At 41.8% G+C, this 26,822-nt stretch overlaps 1 protein-coding gene across 1 annotated transcript in view; it reads right to left on the bottom strand.

Moving 5' to 3' along the window:
- Positions 1-506: 506 nt before the first annotated feature.
- Positions 507-26,822, bottom strand: part of fa2h (fatty acid 2-hydroxylase) — a 41,586-nt gene continuing 15,270 nt past the window's right edge. Inside the window, exons 2-7 of the mRNA XM_088938647.1 lie at positions 14,024-14,110; positions 6,413-6,555; positions 5,642-5,748; positions 4,813-4,985; positions 3,895-4,147; positions 507-3,481 (exon numbers count right to left, since the gene is read on the bottom strand). Coding sequence (XP_088794773.1) covers positions 3,402-3,481; positions 3,895-4,147; positions 4,813-4,985; positions 5,642-5,748; positions 6,413-6,555; positions 14,024-14,110 — 843 coding nt within the window. The 3' untranslated portion in view covers positions 507-3,401. The remainder of the gene's footprint in view (positions 3,482-3,894; positions 4,148-4,812; positions 4,986-5,641; positions 5,749-6,412; positions 6,556-14,023; positions 14,111-26,822) is intronic.

Here is a 26,822-nt window from a genome sequence, read left to right as displayed (position 1 = left end):
CCCACTTTTACATGGGTCCTAAAAAAACCTGTTTATAAGTTGGGTACAATATAATTGTTCCAGTGGTAGAGTACGCAAAGCCTGACTCAAATATCGAAGCATTCCCACACTCAACCCGACAACCCTCAGTTAATGCTGTGGAACAAATCATAGGACAAACAGACACTGAGGAGAAGTGTATTGAAAATGGAGAACAGGAGGCATTTGTTTTGCAGAAGTTTGTAGGAGCCAGGAATACCCCTTAGAGCGAATATCTTGGCGTCTTCCAAGAAACAGCTGGATGAAAACTTCAGATCAGTTAGGCACTTCTATTAACGTCATCCTCCTGCCGTAATGGCAGCCAGACAAGGGCACAGCATGATGCTCCCTGCTCTTCATCAGAAATACACACTCCTGTTAGAGAAAAGGAGCTTTAGAGACCTCACCCCACCTCAGAGAGCAAACTGCATCGTCATATTGGGGAAAAAAAAATGACCCCAAGAATGGACAGAAAATAAACTCCACAATTCAGAAATATACATATTTATTTACAATTACAGTTCACCATTTGCATAGAAATTTAATATTTCAAAAATATTTTTTAAAATATCACATAGTAAACGGATCAGAAAGTGATTAGAAGCTTTTTAATATACATATTTTCCAAGAGCTTTTTTTAAAATAAACATTCACCAAATACTATTATCTCTTCCTAGAAACACATTTACAAAATGTTACTTTTGAAAATGTTCAGAAGCGTTTTCTAGAAGTCATTAGACAGGACACTGTGCGTTGGGTAGGAATGGTGCCGGATGGAAGAGCTGTTGGAAGGATTTTAAAGTGGAAAATTCTTGGAATCAAGAACTTCAGCCAGTGACCTGGCCACACTGTATTTTCAGGTGACAAACGCTTTACCACGGTTTATTTCCCCACACTGCAGTTGAATGAAGACGTTTCCCACTGCTGTAAAAAAGCATTTTGTATTCTGACAGACTGCATTTATTTTCATAGTGTTCCTACTACACCTGTATTTAAATATCCTTCAACAGTAGTATTTTTGATTCCTCTCTAAATCCCAACAGGCTTTCCATCCTTATGTCAACCAAATGGATTCATGCCCGTCTGTTCACCCCTGGTACTTGTTTAATTTATTTAGCATAACCTAAAACATAGGAGATAGAATTATTGTAGTGGGAATATTTTGCATGCACAGTGCCAAGCAGATTTGGTAACAGATATTTAAGTTTGTGTCTGGTCTTCATTAGTAAGTTTCTGACTAATAAATGCCAACCTGTGGTCACTGTGCCTCCCTGCACAAAAATATTAAGAAAAATAAAACAGGTTGCAGGAGATGGCTTTGTTCCAGAACCCTCTAAGCAGAGGTGTCAGCCCTGTGGAAACATGAAAGTCTCTCTTATGTCCGATTTCTGAAGTCCTTCAGAGCAAGTGTTTACAAATAAAAAAAGAAGACAAGTCGGAGAAACTCGGTCGACACTCGGTGCCAAACATCCACATTCAGTGTCATATGATTTTATTGGATGAGACAGGTCCTCTCCTTTAAAAATAAACTTCTGGTTTTGCTTGCCATCTTCAGTCTACACTGTCAGAAACCAGCACACTGGGCCCCATACCCTCTGCAGGTTGGTCTGCAACAATGTCTGTAGATTGGCATGTATCCTGCTGTAGACCAGTATTTCCCTCAACACCCACACTTTACAGAGTCCCTAAGGGCAACAGGTTGCCTAAAATGTACCCCTCCCTCCAAACCCCCTTCCCCAAAGAAAACAAAAGTGAAGCAGATCAGAGAAGAACAGAAAGTAAAAGCTTGAATAAAAGGGTCTACTTCTACTTCTCTAGCTAATGCACAAAATTAAGGCACCTAGTTTGTCATCTACCCTGTCGCTCAAACCTGGGTAAATCGCATTAAAAAAATTATTTTCTTGTTAGTCTTTTTAAACTTTTTAGATCCTGCAAGAAGTCTGGAAAACGACGTGAAGAGACATTAAAAGCTATGGCTTTCTCATGGTTTCTCCCGATTTGGCTGCAGTTATTCCCGCAGGAACGAGGGAGCTGTTGAGAGGTCACTGGTACAGCAGCGGCACAAGAAAGGAAGTGTGCAAAAAGCCCAGAGGAGCAGTGACACAGCAGAGAGCTGGAGATACATTAGCTGAAGAGCAGAGTTCAGCATTCATGGCAAAAGTGCAGCTGAATGCAGTTTCCATCCAGACGTGATGCACAGCCTGTAACAATCCGCATGCTGCTGTTTAATGGAGACATTCTAACAGCAGAGGAACAAGAACCTCTTTGGATTCTCAAGCAAGGGAGATCTAGAGTCGATGTGGCAGAAGCAGGTATTTTACACCCCTGTTTAACATCAGAGTTTGATGGAGAAACTTCACAGTTCTCCTGGGGTTTCTAGTAAACTAACACTTCACATTTACACAACACATAAACAGAAAACTATAATTTTAGAAAGGAGACCAACGTGCCAGTTTTTCTCTGATGACTGCATGCTTTGTAACCAAGACTGATGCAAAAGTAATTCTTCAAAAACACAGAACTCCATCCTCCTCCATTTCTCTTTCTATGCAATATTTTGCAAGTATGTTAAGGCTTTGAAGGTAACTGTGCAGCCATCCTATACCAAGATGGACAGTCACCCCTGTACTTCATATAAATGAGTTCTGTAACAACTGAAGAAGAATAACACTCATATGTCAGCCTGGAAGGCGCTTCCTTGAGATAATAGGTAGCCATCAATAAAATATTTCAGCACCTAGACAAACATTCCTATAAATGTACTACAGGTGGCAGCACAGTCTGTACAGTGACAGTGTGTGAGTTGCTAACAAAGCAGGAAGACACCATTTAGACAAAAAGAACAGAAACCTAAAAAAACCCAGTACCCTTACCCAACAGAACAAAGCTGGGAGGGTGCAAAATTGGAGAAGCTGCTGACAACAGATTGTCTTCCTTGTGGTGCCAAAGCAGTAACAGTTTGGCTCATGTCCAGCACAGGCTTTAGAACGGTCTTTATTTTGCTGTCCCCCTACAATTTGTCATGCTGCCTTCATATTAGACCTGTCATCCAATTCTGCATCGCACCAGCACTTCAGAAGCTCGTCTTAGAATTATGCTGAACTTTGTGGTTTAGTGCATACACATTAACAATACTCTAAAACAATAATAAAAAAAGCTATTTCTTTCTTTTTTTTAAACAATCAATAAATATGGAAAAATCCCCAGGTATTGAGTGGTACCTTGGATTGTGGAAGATAGTTAGAAAACGGAGACATAGGACAGATTCATAAATGCAAAGGCACAAAATCACGTGGGGCTGAGGCCCGATCTCTTCTCCCTGCTACGGAGCCCGCTGGATTCGGGGGCTGGACAAGGCACGAGGAAGGCCAGGTCCCCAGGAGTCAGTGTCCCTTCTCAAAGGTCTCTTCCGGGATCAGGGTGTGGAACGGGTGATCCCAGAACCGAGTGGTGATTCCAAAACCTGCAGCAGAGGGACAGAAACTCGCAACCGTCAGTGCCAGTGAAAAATCAGGAACACAATGTGGCATGTTGCTCTCACACAAGACTAGACACGAGAGGGACATGTCGTTGAGGTTAAAGGCTTGTGACAAGCAGGCTGCCAGCTCAAGCCCAAGCTCTTCCACTTTGGGCCAAATTACTGCAAAGTGCTCCCTAGTCTATGTATAACATACAGAAAAGACTAAATGAGATTATTGCTATTAAAGATTAATTTTGTTACTAAATATAATAATATACGCTTTAATCTGAAGTGGGATGCTCCAGAAGTGAAACTTGTCACAGTGCCATGAAAAAGACATAAAAGTCTTAACTTTCATTATCAGAGTTTGCAAGATGGTTAGAAGATAGAACAGAGGAACAGAGGCCAGCCTGTACCTGATCTCTGGTGCTCAAAGTGATGCTTGACATGGTAGGCCTTCAGACCATACATGTAGGAACCTTTGCTGGGGCTGCCGTAGTGTAGGTAGTAGTGGATCATATCGTAGACCACGTAGCCACAAAGACCCCCCACAAAGATGGACACACCCAGGGCCTCCGGCATCAGCAGCCGGACGAGGCCATAGAAGGCTACGATGACCAAAGAGGCGGGGATGGGGGGGAAGACCAGGCGGGACCCATCATATGGGGACTGAAAAGCAAACATCCGTTGTCATTGGAAAAGCAAGGCCCCAAGCACTGCCCTAAGGTTGCAGGTTTGCTCTATAACTGCTGTACATTCCCCTAGGTTTATTCTACACGTCTTCAGAATGAAGACAACTCCAGTCAAGCTCATTTCCAGCCTGGAGACCCACTTATACAGCAGGGCATTTACTGCAGCAATCTGAGGGAAGTATCTTACTCAAGGGCACACCAGCAATCACCAGCCCTCACCACCACCCCATGGCACTGCCCAAATCGTTGTCAATTGGCTAATTCTAAAACCCATCAGATCTCCGATAATGTGGCCATTTATCCAAACATTCAATTTAATAAAGCAATTGAGGCGAGAAGTAGAATGAATTTCCGAGGAGCCTGTGGCCTTCGAGGACAGGAAATGTCCATCTCTAATGTCCAGCAGTGGAATACAAGACTTAAAGATATTTCTTCTTTTTTATTCCTCAGATGTGTCCTGACTTGCCCTGCACAAGATCCTCCAGGGTTTCGCCTCAGTCAGCTCCCACTGTCTTGCTGCTTATTTGACTGTTGCCCCTCCCAGGCAGTAGCGAAGCTTGGTTCTATGTTCTGGGAGAAAGCGCGAGGCTGCAATTTCACCAGCCCCTTTAATCCCACAGCACGGCCCTGGTGACCTCTTACCTTGTGGTGCTGCCCATGCAGGAGGAAGTGGAAGGTGATGAGGTAATAGTTGCTGGCAGGAGGCTTCATGTGGAACAGGAAGCGGTGGATGAGGTACTCGACCAGGGACCAGAGGAACATCCCAAGCAGGAACATGAATGGGAAGGTGTACTTGTGAATCGGTATGGAGTAATCTGCCATAGATAGAGAAAAACACACAGTGAGGCCCAGGAGAGTGAGCGGAAAGCAGCCTGCCAGCCTGGGCCTGTGCACATTTCAGAGGAATAGCAAATATGTAAATTGGAATTTCTCCTTCTATGGTTTAGTCTATTTGAAATTGAAAAAATAACTGAAAACTATTTAATAACCTCAACAACAAGCAGACTTAGATATCAACTATTACTTGAACAGTCACTTTGCTAACCAATCCTGCCACACTTCGCAGACTTCCTTCTCAGCCTCCTGATATTTCAGATGTGGTGCCACTCATGCAATGATACAGCATATCTCCTGGGGTGTGATTCTGCTTGATCTACACATATGAAAACACACATCTGTCAGGAGTGGTGCTGCTTTAGCGTCTGCCCTGGCCTGCACCACCTGAGAGTGCGGGAATTCTGCAACAGGGACAAGGGTCAGGAAGCTGGACAGTGCTACAAGAAAGGCTGAAGTGCTCTGTACGACTATTTACACACCATTCTGAAAGAGATCCAGAGTGGAAAATTCCAACAAGACCAAGAGTTAAGTTACAAAAGACAGCCAATGCCTTAGTAAGCTTTTGATAAAAGTGTCAGCCAAAAAAATACCAGAGGTGGGAATCTGAAATTCCTGCAATGTGGGACACACCTACCTGTGGTGAAGGAAGCAAAAAGCCTGGTGTCACCCCGTGCAAGAGAGGAATAGCAGTACCAGCTCAGGTACGCAACAACTGGTAACCAGACTATAGGGACCATGTACCTGCGCACAGAGACAGTTTGCATGGTGAGAGGGACAGCTGCCACACCAGAACCAAACAGACAAACGCAACAAAGCAAAATAACACCACAGAGCAGCCGCTCTCAGCAATCATGTGAATAATGCCATTCGCTCGTCTCTAGGGAAAGTACATCAGGCACAGCAAGTCATAACAGCATAACTGTAAGCTGAAACTGCCTGCACTTTTTCTTCTCCATTCAAAGGATTTCTCTTGGAAGGGTGACAGTGGGCTCATATTGCTTCTGTGTTAATCCATGAAGCCAACGTTTTAATTTCCTCATTGGAGGTTACATAGTATCATACGTTCTGCAATGGTAGGTGTATGACTAGATGCTGTAGAACTTAATTTTAACCTGCTGTACAAAGTAGTAGTCTGGTGCTTACAAAAGTCACTTTTGGTGAAATTAATAGAACATCAATATAGTTGTTCCTTTCATTATAAACCTGGATACCCTAAACAAAGGTCTCAGTAGTCACGGCACAATCAGAACCCGACAACCAGCAGCTGCGGTCTTTACTGTGTCTCATGAGCCCAGCACACACCATACAGATGTCAATGCAGCACAGAAGGCAGCACTCGATTAAGAGACTATTGGTTTACATATGGGGGCCACATGTGCCCCTTATATGCTTCAAACACACTCACCAGGAGGTTTTGGAGCAGGCTTCTATGATGTCCGAGTAAAAGAGACGGATGGGCCGATCCACGGGCTGGTGCACCCAGTCGTCATACTTCTCTCCCAGATGGCCCACCTGCCACAGCAAGGGCTTCCTCCAGTCCACCAGGTCCTGCGGAGCAGCAGAGAGAACACCGTCAGCCCCAGACCTGGGGAAGACCTCCACAGGGCAGCAGGTCAGGGGTCACTAAGCGTTCAGGGCTGCGGGGTCAAACAGCTAAGGAGCCAGAGTAAAAGAGCAGAAACTACAGAGCCGTGCCTGGTTATAATCTCTAGCCTTCACATGAGGATGTGCAAGCAGTACAACACCAAGCAGAAAAAAAAAAAAGAGAAGGCACAAGCACAGCAGGATCCAGTCACGTGAGCTTTGCATCAGGCAAGACCTGATCTAGACTCGTGCAGACCAAAGCTGCTGTTATTTGCACCACAAACATGAACTGAACAAAAATGTCAGTAGTGTACAGCTGTGCTGATTTATGGTAGGTCTTGACAGGTGCAGGCCCAACTTTCAGCTCCAGTCCATGATAGACAGGCCGTCTACATTTTCAATTAGAACTGTAAATAATCTGTAACTGTAAAATCTAAGGAACCTAAAATGTTTCTGCTTCAGGACAAAAAGAGGAACTTCCTTAATGTCTGTTCATGGGGCTCAGAAGTAGAACAGGAGGCAGGGAGCATGACCATCTCTTTTGAGGGGGGAGGGGGGGGGAAGACTTAACAGGCTAGGGTTTGAAGGTTTGACATTGCAAGGTTTATAGAAAAACACTTGGCTGAAGTAGAAAAGAGCAAGAGGCAGACGTGTACTAGTGCACTGGGATGGAAAATGAGGCAGCGGGACTGAGCAGCTCAGGAGTCGGACAGAAGTGTCCTTAACACGGACAGATTGTGCGAGAAAGAGGGGTGTGCGAAACTCGGCATCTGGAATGTTCCTTCTTGAATCAATGGAATGCCATGCCAGATGGATTTCACAAGCCACACCTAACCACCAGTTCAGGAGAGAACTCTGTCCGGGCAACACAGCTGAAAACCACTCGTGTGTTCCGTTTCCTGCTAGTGCCTCAGCACACCAGAAGAGGGAGCTCTTGTTTCAGACAAACTTAAAAAGAAAGCGGTAACTTGTTAGAAGTCTTGAATGCGCTCTACAGGTCAGGTTTCATCCTTTGTTTTTGTAAACAAAGCAAGTACAAATCAATGAATATTCCTACTTATGCCTTCGGCAAACTGGTCAGGCAAAATAAAAAGTTTATGTAAACACTGAACTACATTCCTGACCTGCACAGCATTTTTAACTCAGAGGGGAAAAACAAACATTCTCAGAGAAAAAAGGGTAAACAAGAAAAAAAAACACCATGCAGACATGCAAGCCATGCAGTAAAAAGCCTTATGAAACTAAAGAGTTTGGCCATGATTAATCAGGATTTCCCTGATACATCAGTCTCATATTTACTGAATCCTATGACTTCAGGTGTCCTTTGTATCATTATTACAAAACTGTCTACACTGAAGCCTGATTGGATCACAGCTTCAGAACATGAACAGCCCCTGTCCTTCAGGCATGACCGGAAACATTAAATAGTAAGAAGAGATCTGAAAAACATCTTATATTACTCAAATTTGGATTCCAATCAAGTCCTTCCCAACTGAATGGTCTTTCTTATCACTGTTGCATAATTAGGGTCAAATCCCAGAATTCCCCAGAGCAATACATGGAAAATGGTGGACATTTTTTTATTTAATTTACAAAACATACATTGCCACTCCAGAATCAGTTCAATCTACACTTCAAAGATTAATCCTAGCCTATAGAGAAAAGTCCCATACAGAGCATTTAAAACATGTCTACTCAATGGCTTCTGGCTCCTCTATTCCAATACTGAATTTTTCTACATCCAGCTCATTAGTTAACCTGATAATCAATACAGCAATTTCAAGCTGGTCGCATTAAAGCACCGCTATCAAATAGTCCTAACAAACAAAAAGTACAATTCTTTTTTTTTTTTAAGTGCAAAACTTTTGACAGAATCAGAGTCAAACCAGAAACTTCAGGACCTGCAGTGAAAGAAGCCCGCAGTGTACAAATGAAAGTTGAGAGGAAGAGCGTTTATACATCTGTCCCTAGACATACTGAAGTAGATACTTTGGGATTCATGGGTCACTAAGCAAGGTGGGCTAATGGGCTCCTCTTGATTGCTCTGGAGCAAAAGAGGTGTAAAACAAAGGTCAGGGGAAGGATTCAGTAAGAGTGATCAATGCAATTCCATTCCTGTTTCTCAAAGCAATGGACTTCAATAACATAAATACCTGAATTCCTCCTCAGTGAAACATGCAGAGTGACTGCAGAGGCTCAAAGGTACATGCTAGTCCGAAACTACCTGGGTGGCTCCAAAGAGGGGAGCAAACACTGACATCATGCAAATGCAATCTGATGGAGCAGGACGAAGATGTCATTGTACATGCTGGTTTTGGCCTATGGCCCAGGGTGACTAAGTGAGAGACAAGCCTGATATCGGAAAAATCCATCTGTGGTTTCGGGAAGAAGGAATGTCAGCGTACAGGTCTGGTGTGCATTTGTGGAATCCAAATCACCAGGCTCTAATCTCACAGGCCACACAATACTTCGGCAGAGAGGTGGCACAGTGGTTAAGGATCTGCGCCTGTGGCTGGAAGGTTGCTGGTTCAAAACTTCACATCTTCACATAGAAATAGCCAAAACTTTTTTCACTGGTCAATTTTTGTGCTCACTGAAAGTATAACCAATGTTGCATCACTTTGCCAGAAGCCCGAATACCTCACTTAAAACAATCACTAATCTACCAAACTACAAATCAAAATTAAGAACTTTGGTATGATTACATAAATGATAACATGGGAATATTTAGCAGAAGATTCGAACAATAAATGCTTCCAACCTAGAACCTTTAACCCCAATCAATGCCATCCATGTCATGACAAGCATGCTGCTCTAGGCTGCAATTATAAAAGGAAAATTACCTACCTAAAAAGAATGCTGTAAGACATGTTCTCGTCCTCATTTCTGCCAGTACCTTGTTTCACAATTTTCAACCTGAGTAGCTGGTTTGATCAGTGCATGAATGTTCTAGAGGAGGATGATCTAAAAACAATGTATTTGTTATTCCCTTGCCACAGTTTCGTTATTGCGAAAGAGCATAAATCAAATTTTTTTGGGGGTGGGGACGGAGTATTCATTAAAAATCTTTTTTCGTAATTTATTGCACCAGTCTTAGTGGAATCTCATTCTTTTCCCGATTTTCATCTTTAAAACCCCTGAAATACTGTCAGAACAGGCTGCTTTCTTTTCTCATTGAGCAGACAATACTGTTACTCAATGGACAGTAAAACGGATGCTGTAGGTCATGGTATAAAGGAAAAAAAAACTCATCCATTGCTTTTTAGCCAATTATATTTGAAAATAAAAATGAAAGAAATTAGTAAACGCTCCTATGAATCCTTCTGATCGGATTTATTCACTTTTGGCTTTCTGCCCCCCCCACAGAAAGCGGCTTTCAAGAACTGCAAAAACACTCAACATTTTTTCCCCAACGAGAAAGAAAGAGAAAAGGGATTCGAGGGACGAGGAGTCAGCAAGGCTGTGCGCAAGCTGTAGTGATGGCTGAGCGTGGGGGGTCAGTGACCGACCGGGCAGTCGCCTTGCCCAGGCCGCTCCAAACACAACTCAGGCACAGCTCACAATGGGCAAAGGCCCTCCCAGCTCAAACACTGCCCAGGGCCAGATCAACAAACACCGCGATAGCGCCAGTCCCCTCTCGCCAGGAAGTGCACAGCACGGCCATGCACTGCTCTGCCCTCTCCTCACAACTCGGCAGACACCAAAGTCACCGTATCGGACACTACCGAGGTCAAGCCCACGCTCGAGGCGAGAAGATAAAACTGTACAATAGAAAAAGCTTATTTTAACTTATTTTTATTTCTTTAGAAATTCAGTGCTAATGGATGAGATGGTAAGTTGGGGTCTCCAATCCTGGGTTTCACAGGCAATTTATCAAATTGAGTGATTTAAAGATCTGGTACAAATCGTAATACTTTTCATTCCTCAAAGATCCATAATTCCTTTAAATGAACACATTTTCATTAGATTATTTATTAGATTAATAACTTACATATATTGCTCATCATTAAAAAAAAACAAATGATTAAGGGTGACTTATAAGGCTAGCTACACTTAATTTTCCAAGACCAGGGTTAAAAGATTCCTGTTATAAACCACTATTGATAACCATTTTACTAATAAAACAGTCTGTCTTGGTCTACACATATTAAGTACTAGCTACTTGTATGTTTAATGCTAAGCCTTCTTAGCATCTCTATAATATCTTAGCAGGAATGAAGCCCATGAGCTAGACAAGTTCCAATACAGGTCCTTAAACTCCTGAAGACATCAGGCACCAGGGCAGATGTACGATTATCACCACAGAAGGAAGAAAAAATGCTTGCATGTCATTTCTTATTTCCCTCTCTTCCCACAGACATGTACACTGTTACAAAATAGCAGGGTCAGGAAATAACTCAAGCGTTAGGCAAATGTGAGACATGCGAGTTTTTTTGATTCTCCAGCACAGTTATGGCGAAACAAATTAATCAAACTTAAGACTTGACAAGACAACTGTTAAAAATATTATAACAGCAAAACACCAAAAATATTTGTGTTTCCGGGGAATACATCCTACAAACCTAAAACAATTTTACCCCTGTAATCTGAAAACAATATACAACACCTTTACAGTCTAAAAAATAAAAAACAAACATGCATTCTATTAAATGGAATCAAAGCAGAACCAAATATCCCTCCCTACAACATGGATGCCCAAAGTGAATGGGAATCAATCTCCTTGTTCTATAAACGCATCACCAATTAGGAGAGAACGTTTTTAGCCTGAAGATTCCACAACATAGGAAAGCTGAATTGCTTAAAAAAGTAAAACAGCAAAATCTTTCAAATAAGTGCTCAGATTACTTAGTTAGAATCTGGTCTCCAGATCAGGACAATGTCTTCTCACATGGCCTAAGGTTTGAGGAAGAGGATGGTGATGGATCACACTTTTCCCCTCTCCACCTTCCTCCCATCTTAGTTCATTGCCTCTGTATTGGTACTGTGTTCTATGGATGTTGAATTACTCTTCTTTATTGTGGTTCCAACAATATACCATGAAGATAAAAGGTGCAAATCGTCACAAAGACCTCTGAATTGTCTGCTTTCACTTGCCTCCTAGCCCACCTCTAACCACTTCAAATGATAGCTTAAAACAAAGGATTTCTGAATTGGGCCTTGATCATGATGTAAACTGAAAATAAACTAAACTCTGCTACCAAACCCATCTAGGGCTTAGTCACCAATTTGGTTTATGTTGCAAATCAGACAAAAATGTTCATTTACATCAAAGTTTCACGGTTTCTCTGACTTACCCTGATAAAGGTGGGAACTTCTATTGATACAGAAAATCAAAATATGTACATCACAGACAATCTAACGAATGTTTTGATTTCCTGTGGCACTGCAAACCTGGAGGACTCGTGCAAAGCAGGAGTGATTTTGATGCAGTAATTCCTCCAATCTGTCCTCCAGGAACAGCTGGGGGAGACCTACTCTTTCAAGAAATCCAGCATCAGTGCGTTGAAGGACAATCTTGAAAACATCGCTCCATGTGGGACGGCAGGTAGCCTTGAGCCCCAGGACTGTATACAGCCACCTGCCTGCTCTGCGCTCTCTCTGTTGTTTCTCCATCTCTACCACAAGGAGCCCTTTACACCATTGTGCCTGTCTATTTAGGTGCATGCGATGAAATTATGATGAAGCCCTACTGCACTTTCAAATTGCTGTGCTGTACTTATCACGCACAAGGTGACCGGTAGTAACTGGGCAGATATGCTGATTAGTACAGCAGCAACTTCTCCATTACTTTTCTCTCCAACAACAGCATGCAAAGGTTGTGTGTTAAGGATGCCTCAGGAACACTTGCCCGTGGTGATCAGGGCATTGTGTCACTAGCAAAGTATGCTGGTTAAACAACATGCAAGTCTTTCACTAACTCTCACATCAATTCCCTTGTCACACAGACAACGAAAGTGTCAGGAGGCACTCCCAAATCAGCCACTTGTGTCAGCACGAAGATTCGAGGAATGTCTACGAATCACTCAACACTGGGGATGTTCACAGGTCTATCCAGAACCAGCCTGGACTGGTTTCAGATCCAAAACTCACGCAACGTTTGGGGAGAGCTTTCTATCGTGAGAATAACAGGGTGGCAAACGAAAAGGCTGCCGGCGTTGCACATAGGACATGGATGAAATGTTACAGGTCATTCCATGTTTATTTTTGATCAACTCTTTTAAGATGAAGAAGGCAAAAAAAACACACCACAGATGGAAAGATATATACCAGATATACCAAGCAAACTGCAGGACTACGGTGGACAATGACAGGAAAAGTGTTGCCGCAGCAGCGCCTGCTACTTGCAAAAGCCTGTGGAGACTGGATTCAGTTAAAACAGGAACTCCGAGGAATCAGGAACATTAACTGGGGGCAGTAAAGCAGCAATAAAGATGCACTAAAGCAACCTGTGCCAACCCCAATTACATCATTTCTCCTCAGATCAGATAGTGTCTATAAAGTATAAGTAGACAATAACAGATTAAGGTCTTGGTTTAAATTCTCATCTACCGGTGAAGTTCTGTGGAATGTTTAGGGATGAAAGTTCGGTGGGTGTTTAGACAGGCTATTAGTGGACATGTAAGCACTGTTGGTCCTGCTTTCCCCTTTGTTGAGAATACAAAGGAACAGATAACCAGGGGCATGGCTTTAAATTACTGAAGGATTGTAGTTCCCAGAGTTGCTGCAGCCTCCTGTTCTGAAACCAGTGCTGTCAGCTGTTACAGCAAGAGCCAACCAGCCTTAGACAGAGTGCATTTTCAGGACAAGCTGAACTCAATCTCTTGAAATGATAGAATAATCCTCCCCCCTGGCCCTCGACAGACCTAAGGTTGGAAAACATGCTGGGGATGACTTGCAAAAATAACTTTCTGCCATCGAGCTCAGAGCCAAAACACAGAAAAAGCAGCCAAAAAGCAAACCTACTAAGCCAAGCTTAATTCATTGTGCACTGCAAATTTACCTCAACCAGGATGTAAGGTTGCTGCTAGGTACTGCTTCACGAGTTCCCGAGCTGAAACAGATTGTGCTCCTTTGATTTTTCTGTCAGCTTCAGTCTGAATGTCTGACTACGTGACCCCGATCATTTCCCTTGGCCTCATGAACACTGCACTCCAAAGCTATACAAGGTGTAAGGCATAGTCACTTGATCTATTGCTGACTGCAGTCAAATCACATGAGCTTTTAAGAAGATATTAATATTCATCTGAAAATTCATTCATATACATATTTAGCAGAGGATCCCATATTTTGCCCTTTCTGCACTGTCTAAACCATTATACAGTACACTGCATTTACATTACATGAGTCTTCTAGTCAACTAGAACAGCCCCTGCTCCCACACCAGCCTTGTGCTGGGATCCACACAAAAAGTCGAACTGTACAGTCAAGTTACCGTCTCTGTGTTGACACTACTGCACCGGCTGGCTCCCATCTCCTCCTCTGGGGTCTGTTGTGAGCCTTTCCTCCTCTCTCGCACCGTCTGAAAGAAGAGAGAAGAATTGTTTTTTTTTCAGAAACAGACATTCTTATTCAGACTTCAAAAGTCACCTGAAAATCAACTTAAGGTACACAGAACATGGATAAACTGAACTAAGTGTTAATTGGACCAGCAGGAAAGAAATCAGGAGTGAGAAAATTCAGCTGGCACGATTGTATTACAGCTACTTGAAAGAAAAAACTACAGTACAACACCATTGGAGTAAATAGCTGAGCTTTGGCAAGCATGGGAGGTCAGGTAAAGAGAAACGGATCAATATCTTCATATTTAAGCATCTCAAAATAGTTGAAGATCTAAATTAAGTTCCCGAGTCTTTGGAGGACCTGTAGTGATAAACGCTGCAATTCAGTTTTAGTTACTTATAATTATCCAATTTCTGTTTCCCATTCTTTACAATCCCAATGTGAAGAGGAATCTTAAAAACAGGATTCATGGTGTTAAGCACTTTTCTCCCTCAAAGCTATAAAACACTATATAGACATTCAAATACACAGACGGTATATATAACAAACCAGATAAACATTTGTTGCTGTGCATCTTAGAATTTGCTCCTTTTAGAAAAAGTGTTGGTTATACTGAAGTTATGTTAAACACTTGAGTGCACAGACCGACGGCAAAATGCAGTGTTACTACGTGTCAGGCCTTGCTTCAAATTTGTGTCTGAAGAATCCCATCTTTAATTTATCCCTTTCATTCCAGGACTTCCAACACCCATTTCCACCTCTACCCCAGCTGGAGGAGCTCCACAAGACCATTATTGAGTTCGGGGGGAAAAAAAACACTTCAGACAGATGACCAATTACAAAAACAGAGATTCACTTGAAGGGAGGAATAAGAACCCTTTATTTAACCACATTGTTAGATTCTATTTCTCCTGCAGAAACACAGGATATTTGCTTGCATAATACAAGTTGCTTGACAACTAATGCCCAAGAAGACTCCCTCAGCCAAGCTCTTATTATTCACAGTTGAAGTATTAGGATATGTTCCAGTTCAATAGCAGATTGAATTATCACACTAATGAGTGGTATGGAATGAAGGATGTGAACTCCAACCTTGCCTGGAGTGCAATGCAGAGATGTAATAGAAAGAGTGCTTTTACACATAGGAACAAGCACGCAAGTCACTGGGTCCAGTTTAAATTCTCTGAGCATGAAAGAACAGAACCATTTAAAATGAACTTTAAGAATCTCCTGATCACATATAAGGCACTGAATGTCCGAGCTCAAGATTGTTTTAATTTAAAGGACTATGAGTTTTGTCCAAATAAACTTGAAATTAATCTTCTGATTGAGACCTTCTTACTCTGCCAAAAGACAGGCTCAAAGGAATGGGTATAGAGTGAAACACCATTGGGGTCTTTGGAACTCATTACCCAATTCCATTCGAGTCTGCAAATCAACTTTTTAGTCTTACTATCTTTTCATCAATATTCTCAATGCATGTTTATAAATTAGTTTTATTAAAGATTATTTGTTGTGCGCAACCTGTATGCAATTGTAAGGAGCAGGAGAACAGGAACAGGTTCTCCATGCCGCTGGAATGGAGAGAATGCATCACGTCTTCTCTCACAATGCCTGGGCTGGTGCTTGTGCCAGGTTGAATTCTAAAACAGGGTTGTTCTGGTTTCATTCAACTTTAGCTCTCATTGGTCTTGTGTAATTAGCAGTTCAGATAGACATTTACTTTTGCCACTTTCTCAACTTTTTGCAGGCCTGAATATTCTAGCTTTTATCCCCCAATGAAATGACACCAATAAGCCCATCATACACAAGTTCAGACTTGGACAGAATTGCATATGGCAGATGCAGACTAAAATGCAATGCAGCTTGTTTGCAACAAACTGCTTATATTTTACACTGGATTCCACAATGCTTATCTCATCATTTTTAAAATTGTCGTTTAACTCAAACAACATTCACATTAGCCCTTGATATTTTTTAATGGTGCACTATTCACAGCATCTGTTTTAAGAGACAGGAGAACTACTTGCAAGATGAAATGCAGATCTCTATATGACACTATCCTTGTTCTCAATGGCATCACCTCCAACTGTGGTTAAAATAACATGACTTTGTGGGAAGACGTCAACATCATCTTTCTCACATTCACAGAGCTGTGCGGTTACTTTTTGCGCTCTAGAGCAAATATGTGCATTATGACGACAGACATGAATACTTGACACAGACTGTACTCCAGTGTCAAAAAGTATCAGTGTAAAGGTTTGAGTCATGAACTTACTGCTCCTTTAAGTGAGGGCTGTGAGCAATCCAAGAACAGAACATTGCCTGCCTGCCTGCAGCTCTCCAGGAGCAAAGCACAAGTTCTTCTGAGTTGGACATGCACTTTTGCCAACATGCACTAAAAACCCTCACTTAGTGGAAAGGTTTAGTAGTTCACGGATCTCGAAATGGGCATTATAAATTTCTGCCTTCTTATATTAAAGTGAAAATAAGTAAAAAAATAGATAGAAAAGGAATCAAAGAACCAGAAATGTAAAAAAAAAGCATTTATGCTGATTCTGGAATTACGTATTGCTGGATTGCTATGTATTTTTCATTGGAGAGAAGCAGTGAATACCAACTTTGCTGTCCAAATTTAAAACTGAGCTCCGTCTGTTTTCTGTGCACACTATAGCTAGTGAGACATCAGCCTGAGAATTGCCACCTCACTTTGAACAGGAGTGGGTGCCTTGAGGTCTGCAAGTACTATCAGGAAGTGGTGTTAGCGCGTCCAGTAGGGGGCGCTCACCTTGTGGTCTGTGCAGGTTCTAATGCCCCCGTATGGTGACGGGGACACTATACTGTAAAAAGGCGCTGTCCTTTGGATGAGACGTAAAACCGAGGTCCTAACTTTCTGGGGTTATTAAAAATCCCAGTGAGTTTCTCAAAACAGTAGGGGTGTTACCCCAGTGTCCTGGCCAAATTTCCCAATGGGCTTTACCAATCATGGCCTTCTAATAATCCCTATCTCTGAACTGGCTTTATTACTCTGCTCTCCTCCCAACTGATAGCTGGTGTGTGGTGAGCGTTCTGGCGCACTATGGCTGCTGTCACGTCATCCAGGTGGGGCTGCACATTGGTGGTGGTGGTGAAGGGGAGTCCCCCATTACCTGTAAAGCATTTTGGAGTATCCAGAAAAACGCTATATAATAATAAGGAATTATTATTACTTCTACGAGAACTGGAATGCTAGTGAAGCAGCACAGACCAGGACACAGAAGCTCATAACCTGTACAGCTCCGATAACCAGGGAGCTTCATATAGATCCCAGCTACACTCAGAAGCACATTTAGTAAGTTTCAGACAATGTTTTTTCATTCTAACCCACATGCCAAACAAACCTTTTGCTTTAGTTTAGAAAACATTTCTGGAACTGGATCTTATTGACACTTAATTACTTGATGCTGTAAATATGTTGCCTGGTCTGTTCTAGAGAGGCTCTCAATAAGATTTATGGTTGAACAAAGGTCAACAAATGACTCATGAATACACAGACACGCCTGTGGAACAGGTCTTTCTTGGCAGGGACTATGACCTCTCACATGCCTGGGGATATGCCCCCACCCATTCATACGTGCGCCTCGCAGCACCCTACGGACAGCAGTGCCTGCTGCATGACTAAGCCATAACTTGCCGACTCCTGAGTGAATGGTTTGCTGCACGCTTTCCTGTATTGGAGAGGTATCGAATGAGCGTTTGAAAATGGATTTAGTGATCTCTACATCCGGATTTGGATGAGTGAGATTTGTAACCATGCAATTACTACACAGGCAACGGCTACAACATATCCTGGCAACAAAACTTGATGTCTCGAATGGATACTGCCTCTACAACATAGATATTATTGATGCAGTCGGGTTGTTTGTTATTTAAAATACAAGATGCATCCTACTGAGAACTAACTCACTTCACACAAATTGACAATTAGTCTAAATAAATTTGTGATTGATTAATTAGAAGATTCCACATTCTTAATATTTTGGGGGGGAAAATACTCAGAATGCTTCATTTACAGGGATTTAATATGGAATTGCTCGGGACTTTAAACCACAACAAGAAATCCAATGTCCATGGCTACTGGGAGCCTGAGGACTCATGCCTCACCGCCCTGTGTGTGAGCATAGATTCAAACGGGCCATCATTCCTCAGTCTTTAATGAAGTGATTTTAACCAAATAATGACAGAGGGATATTTGTCTTTATGCTCAAAATATATGGGACAAAACTAAAGAAATGATTTATAGAAGAGGAATTAAGTGATAAATATCCAATAAACTAAACATATTAGGTGTTTTAAAACTAATGCTCCTGGTTTACAAACCTTCAGGGTGTTTTTGCAGACCTTGATTAGCAGGCCTCACACTTGCACTCCTAAATTAACAGTAGGTAGTTCAGGTTTAGGGGTAGCATGGTGGTGGATCAGTTAGCATTGTGGCTTCATAGCGCTGGGGCCCTGGGTTCAGTTCCACATCTGGGGTGCCATCTGCATGGAGTTTGTATGTTCTCCCCATGTTCGTGTGGGTTTCCTCCGGGTGCTCCAGTTTCCACCCACAGTCCAGAGACATTCTGGCACATTAGTTGGCTTCTGGGAAAATTGGCCCTGGTGTGAGTGTGTGCGTTTGTGCATGCCCTGCTATGGACTGGCATCCTGTCAAGGGGTACCCTGTCTTGCACCCATTGCTTGCCAGGATAGGCACCTCCACAACCCTGAAATGGAAAAAGCACTTAGAAAATGGATGGATGTAGAGATTAGCTTTACTGTTTGAGAAGATACTGGTTAACCTAATAAGTCTGTTGGAAAACCTTCAAGGTAGTGTATCGGAATGCAGATAGAGCAAAGGAAAATCACATTTCCACTGCATCTCAGCAGTGAGATCATGTGCAGTGTTACAGTAGCCTGTGATGAACCTCGATGTGCTCAATGCATCACAGAGCTCGCTGACGAATACAAGAATGATGCTCTTCATTGCATAATCAGAGAACCCAATCCAATTCTTTTCAAATATCAGAAGACCACTGACACCCTCAGCCTAAATTAATCTTAGTCACCATTTATACAGGCCCTTCTGCTTTTCATGACCTCTCTTTGGACTGGATGATGGCCAGTTACCAGGGACACATGATGGCAGATACACTCATCAATGGCAAACCATGACTACACTTCCCCTTTTTCTCCCTCTTTTTGTTTGAAAATGAAAGAGGTACAAGAAGTCAGGAATTCCCCATCTGGATACACTTGAGTTGCAACTATTTATACAGATGCCAATGTGCCCAAAACGGTCATGAAAAAGCTTTTGTTTAGGGGGGTACAAAACTGAAAGAGGAATTCATAATAATATTCTTTCTTTTGAAAAGAGCCTAGTTTTCTCCCTCCAAGTAATTGTTTCGGGATCAGGTTACGATTTCTACGCCTAAAACTTTTACCAAAGTACAGGTTCCTGGAATGTAGCCTGAAAGTAAGAAAACTTCCAGTTGACATGAATGATAGATCAAGAGAAACCAAGAACAATGCATTTTAAAATTTCCACCTGGCTGGATGGCATTCCTCTGAGACACAGAACCGGTTCCCTGCCTATTCAGTCATTCCTAGCATGTATTTACACAATGAACATTTGCAGGGTGACGTCTTTGAAAGATATTCAAATAAACATCAGATCTGCAATAGAGAACACTTCTAGTATTGCTAACTAACCAAGGTGAAACTCTCATATGAAAGAGGCTGGAGTTACATAATCTATAGATGGCCACTTCCGGTCCTAGCAAGGCACTGTCAGTCACCACAGACAGATGAAAGACCTAGATAGATCGATCAATCGATCTACACTTGAACTACATCTTTAGAAAGTACTAATCTAAAACTCTAGCCCATTTTCTCTGCAGGATCTAGGAAGAGACAGCCTTGATCCAAGTGTAAATTTTCAAGAAGGGAGAAGTTAGGAGTTCATAAAGGTTTACAAAGATTTGTTTTTAAAAGTTAAAAAGAAACACTTTTAGAAGCCATTTTTTCATTCAGTTATGTGTACTTCAGCCTAGCTGGTGGTGTGTGTTACTAACATCAGAAAATGCTGTATTTCTGATAACGTGCATGATGCCAGCACTAATTAGTATCAAAAGATAATGCTACCTACACCCCATGAGGCCACCTAGATAAAGAAAGGCCAAACAAAACTGGTAGCTATAGCAAGCGTAGCTATAGCAAATGTAAGTGTATGTGAAAGACACCCCTGTTTATTTCAGCAGTGAGCACTGCAAGTGGTGCTCAGACAGCAGAGGTGCAGCAGGTAACTGGATCCTCTCTGGGTACAGACGTGTCAGGGAAACTCGCAGACAAACGGAAAAACGAATGAGACTTTTGCGTCACTGTGGGCACCCATACATTGTTTTAGTCACAAGTACCAGAATGCAACGAATTCGCCTCTGAATAACATGTCAGAATAGGTGCAGACAACAAACTGCCCTGAGGATTACCAGTATGGAAGGCTGACAACAATAACCGTGTACTAAATGATATTTTCATAAAGTTCTTTACATAAAAGGTAAACAGCTGCTAATGAAAACCATTTCAGATGCAGATGGAATGTAGAGAAGCTGGAAATAACAGACACGTCCCATTCACCCTCCTCTAATCCTGGGACAAGGGACCACTGCACTCAGGCTAAAATGAACTGCAACCTGAGAACATTAATTACACCTCCTGCAAATGATATCTCACTAAAGACTCTCATTATGTTCTGTTACTTATTAAAAAAAACAGTAGTATAATAAGAATGCACTCTCTAAAAGAACAGTTTTAAAAACAAACCACACCCTTTCACCTATTTTAATCACGACAAGTCCCAGCCTGCTGCTGCCTGGTATGACCCCATTCCTAATCGTCTCAATCTCATATGCAATTAATGAATTCAACTGAAAACTCTAGATCACAAAAGATGCTGTGAGCTTCAGTCCCTATTTACAGGAATATTTTATGTTAGTTATAAAACATGTTGTCAAAGCACATAACCAGTTTTCCTTCAAGAAACATCAAGATGAAACCCTCAGATCATTTACTTAAAACCAAGTGAGGTAGACAGGCCTCCTCTCCTTTGTAAACATTCTTATGTTAAATTAACATCTTAGCCTTTATCCACAATCATATCAGACTTTTGCAGTCATCCTATTGACTATGACTGGAATTCCCAAAAAGAGCTTGACAATGTACACACATCAAAATAAATCTCTTCAATGGTAGCTCCCTTTGAACAAGGAGGTCTGATCAGTGGCTGATCTACCGGACAGATGCCTATTCACAGATCTTCAACTATACGTGTTGATTTTGACAAAGTGACTAATGTCGAATCCCAGCCTGTCTACTTTGGCCCCAAAGATGAAGACTTTTGCACGACAAAAATTAACCATGCTGCGTGTTCACAGAGACATACCATGGTATATTCTGCTTCATAATTCTTTAATTTAGCCACGGGTTCTCTCTGGAAGAATGGAAAATAAAATGAAAGTGATGTCTAGAGACCACTTTATCATGTCCAGCAAGTTGCTATGGTTCATACTTCCCACAATACTGGAAGAGCACAGGGCCGAGTTGGTAGCAGAACTTTCATATCCGCCTTTCAACTGATTATTTTAAATTTGCATATTGTACAATAATAACAAAGCGTATTAGGGAGTTACGCTTCTAGGGAATTTTCACAGATGCCAATGGAACAACAACTGTACTATAAGGGGAAAAAAATAGAAGTCTCACTTAAACACGGGCACGGAGAACAATGCAATACTGTATTTGCAATGCTCCGCAACAACAGGCTCTCATTGTGAGCATCTGAAACCAGTGGGGGTCTGCTGCACTCTTTCATGGGAGGGGTCAAGAGTCCTGCTGTCCCTGGTACAAGAGAACAGGGTGCAATGTGTCCACCACCCTCAGACAGCTGGGGGCTGCTGCTGCATTGTGCAGACAGTGCAATGGGGCCATGCAGCCCACAGCAGCCAGCACCGACTGGCACACTTCTCTAATTTTGCCCAGCCCAGCTGGACGAAACAGGGGGCTCTTTACTGGACAAGCACAATAGGGCTGCTGTGTAGTGCTCTCCATTGCACAGTGCACAGCACAGAACATTTCATCTCCAAATCCAACTTTACCCGAGAACTACATGAGTCTCTACAAAGAAGCGCCACCCACCACAACATCTGAAATCAGGGAACTGGAAATGATGGCTAATCAGAGGCAGATCAGCTGCAGTGTGGCATTCATAAGAGTGGACACTGCACTGTTAGAGGGACAGTCCTGTGCTCCTTCTGAGCAGCACATAAACACTGAGAAGCTGTGGTCCAACTGTTCTGGCAAGAGGTTCAAAGAATGTTGAATGGAACAATGTAGTACTTAAAACCAGAATTTCTAAAAGTCAAAGGAAATATTTCACCAGGCATCAGAGGAAGTCAGATATCAGAGCTTTCTTTGTGGTTGTCCTAGTCCAATTCAAAATTGTTGAAATCCATTTTCATTTTCTGAATCCAGCAGATTCCAAAGAACACTGACAATACAAATTCCAAATACCCCTGAGAGTTCTGCAATAATTAATCCGTTCAATAATTCTTTTATTCCATCTGCCAAGTACAAAATGCAATACTACCACATCACAAAGTCACAGTAAATAAAAACACGCAGAAGCCCATCAAAATAATTTAAGACATGATAATATACATTTGTGACATTTCTGTTGGATGTAATATAACTATTTCACGCACAGCATTTTTTAAATCCTGTAATTCATGCGTGATCTTTGTGATGATGAATACTTAGTGAACAAAGCTCTTTCACCGATAGCCAGTTTGTTAGTCACCTGTTCCCTGCACTACACTGAAACCTGCTGTTGTGATACCTGTTGCCAGACTACCTGCAATGTGCTGCTCTCAGGTTTCTGCTCTAAAGGGTGGGGCTCTGTCAATCAGCTCGCAACCAGCACAGTCCTGCCCTTCCTGTTCTATTCCCAGAGTGGGACCACAGACTCCAGGAACTGGCCTGAACTGCCCTCTAACTCCCCAACACACCCCTAAAGAAAAGCAGCCAGTTCCCACTGGTTTGGTACAGGTGTTTCCAAAACCACCTACTCAATTCACCTGCTTTCATGTCATATATTACTAAAGTGAAAATAATCCCAACAACAGTGTCTTGCATTTGTATAGCACTTCATTTAAAAGGATCCAAAAATATTTTACTTATCGGGGGGAACCACTTCATCCATCATGGGGTGACAGTCCATGATAACCATTATGCATCAGCAGCCCCACTACTTCAGGGAGAAATGTGAAAAATTGTTTCACCAGATGGATTAACTTTAGAGAGGCCATACTGTGGAAGCCCAGAGTAGGATTTAGCCAGGACATCACAGTTGACACCTCTTGCCTTGTCAGGATCTTTAATGATCAGACAGGCAGAATCTCAGTTTAAGGACTCATCCAAAGGATGGCATCTCCTACAGCACAATGTCATTGATCACAATACTTGGGGAACTGCCTTGGAAATTCTAGTGCAAGGATAAAATTGTGAACTGTCCCCCGATACCACTTGGTGGTATCAGGAACCTGGTATTATATGGAGGTCTCTCACCTCAATGCTTACCAGGCCCAGCCAATGTTAGCTTCTAAGATCTGATGTGACAAGGCTACAGCTTGGTAACACAGCTGCGTTTTAAGTTATTACAAACTTTGCATATGTTCTGGGTATGCTCTGTGCCAGCTGACAGAGTAAGGAAGAGCAGAGGTAGTCTGTACAAAAACTATTTTGAACAATGGCAATAATTTGAAAAACTATTTTGAACAAAAAAGCCATCTGGATTCTATCATGGAAATGCACACACACTGATATCTCACATTACAAACCAGTCAGACAGGATTTCTCTTGTATTTCTCAGCCAGCTGAGGCAAATTCCTTGTCATTCACAATGCAGCGATAACTGAAACAGCATAAAAGTAAAACTGTTCAGTCTGGTAGTGACACACCTCTGAGAAATTAGAAGTCATTCTTCTACTGTTTCAGAACATTTGGGGTTGAAACTGGATTTTTTTGACTGAACCATTCAAATCAGAAAGGTCACTGAAGGAGCTGTGATCCTCAATGCATGATCCATAACTATCAAACAATCTATCCTTGTGTCATAGAACTCATTCACTCATACCAATACATCTGCTTCATGCTTTCACCAAGAGATTTTGTCCATTATGCTTCAAATTAAGTGGTGAAAGTGGTTAAAGACGTTTCTACCTGGATCTAGTTTAGTTTTTCTTTCCAAAAGGAGTTAACTAAAGGCTATTATATGTTTTTATAAAGATGGATATCTTATCTAATATATATATCATATCTCAAATTGAAATTGAACAAAGACTCAGTCTGCTGTCTTTTAGCTTTTTTATACTAGTCTATGGATTGCTGACCACAGTCTGCCTATATACAACTTTGTCCTGTTAGGGAGTTTTACCCTGAAGCTAAAACAGAAAATCTCTTTTTCATAGTATATGACAAAACAACAGGTTTCAGCAGTCTAGAAAGCTGTAAATAAAACTGGTGATCAGTACCCCAGAAATGCAATTATGTTAGAAATGAACTGCTTGTCAAAATGAAATACTCAAGGAATACCAGAAAGATAAAGATTATTAGAGTGTCATGACAAACATTTGGCAGTTATTTTTAAAAACAGCAGCTATCTCAATGCAATACAGTGCACCTCCCTCAGAAGGTGGGGTCACTACAAAGAATGACTGAATTCCTTCCTCACTTATACAAGAACCAGTCTGCTTGTCTGAGAGCACAAACTCCAAAAACCACTTGGAAGTGGGGAAGAGGCTAAAACATGTAACAAGCTTAAGACCTTCAGGGCTTTGCCCATTGTGAGGGCTCAAATGCAGGATGAGACAGTGCTAGTACCACATGGATTGAGCCACTCAGTCTAGCACTTACGTTCGCAATTAACTGAACAAATCATTTGCATGGACTTCATCTTTTTTAGCTAGCAAATAATGGCAGGTTTCAAAACACCCAAACAATTTTAGTGGTTACCACACAAAAGAAATTCTCTCCAACAGCTCAAGAGCTGAACACAATTATCAAGGTCTAGTTTAGCAAGTTCTTAACTCAATTAAGTTAATGGACAGGAGGTCTGCAAAAATCTTTGGGAGGTTCTATTTAGGCACAGAATCACCTTCTCCGTGAAGCAAGTCTTTCTTCTGCCTTTAAAATAAAAAAAGCAGGTCTAAAGTTCTTGTTAGTTCAGAAGGCAAAGTGGGTGGACACCTCAGATTCCTCACTTGAAAAGCTGCCATAAAATTCTTGCAATCTCATCCTGTAAAACAATCGATAGCCCTAGAGCCTTCAAACTACCTTCTCTTACTGGGTGCAGAAAACCGAATGAACATGACTGAATTCTTTGGCAGCCAGACAGCCCTCTTTCTAACTATGAGCCACAAGGCCACTGGCTGTTCTCTGGACTGATGACCACAAGTTGGGAAAGTAAGTCAGGATGACACTAGGAATTGGAATCAAATGATAATGGAGAAAAGTTAAGTGTATTTAAATTTTAGATTTTCTTTGTATGTGATGAATTCCAATACATGCATGATGCCCTTTTAGGCTGTATTATACCTTGTCTATGCATTTTCATGTGAACTTCCTCAAATTCAAACTATGGCTAATATTAAATGTATGGTATTTATTTATTGAGTAACCTTTCTGTTCGCTAGTATCTGCAATATCAGCAGTAAATCCATTTCTGCAACAGTGCAGAGATCTTGGAGAGTTACTGTATGTCTGTTGTGTTTAATTTTTAAGAGGTAACAGAAAGGCTAATGTTATTACAATATACGACAGCAGCATTAAATCCGGACTTGTCAACATCAAGAAGAACCAAGATTAAATATTAGATTATCTTACATCTGCTCATCACTGTTCCCCCTGCATTTCAGTTCAAACAAGATGCCCCAAATGAAACAATGCATCCTCTCATTTGATGGTTAATGACCTTACATACCGATTCTTCTTAAATCTATGCTACTAATAATGCTATATTTTTCCCAATCTATTGTCAGGGAAAGATGTGTGAGTGAGGAACAACTGGCCCAATCATGTTGCTGAAGTAGATACTCTGGCTTAGGCAACACAAAACAGTAAGAGCTAAAGTAGTACAACTTTATACAGAGAAATTCTTGAACATTTGCTGAAACAACTCCATACACCCCGACATCTCTTTAAGTTGCACTGATGTGGCCATGATCTGCCATAGTCAATACTATCATTGGAAACGGAAGAGCCTTTAAAATTATGGCATTCATCACATAGGGCATGAAATCAAACTGTTTCCACACCTTGGGCACACTGAGAACCTATAGCCAGGCTTTAGGACAGTGGGCAAAGCTCAAACATGCCCATCGACTTGACTTTGTGGGTCAAAAGGAGGAGAGCAACGCATCAAAGCACTGAGAAAGTGAGAAAGAAAAGGGCACAGACCTGCATCTGAAGTGATTCATGTCCAAAAGAAAAGAATGGCAGTGTGATAAAAAGCAGGTCATGTCATTATTTCATCCTAGTTCCACTGAAACCAGTTACAGAATGAAGGGTTTGACACAGTACACAAGTGCTACCAGCTAGTTTAGAGGGACCGTGAACAACTAACCCAGTGTGTTCTGATCACTTCCAAAAATGCCAGGCAC

This window comes from Atractosteus spatula, chromosome 21, assembly GCF_055471065.1.
Source record: "Atractosteus spatula isolate fAtrSpa1 chromosome 21, fAtrSpa1.hap1, whole genome shotgun sequence".
NCBI classification, from domain to species: domain Eukaryota; kingdom Metazoa; phylum Chordata; class Actinopteri; order Semionotiformes; family Lepisosteidae; genus Atractosteus; species Atractosteus spatula.
The sequence above is the reverse complement of the archived record's forward strand: the minus strand, read 5'-3'. Positions and strand labels throughout refer to the sequence as shown.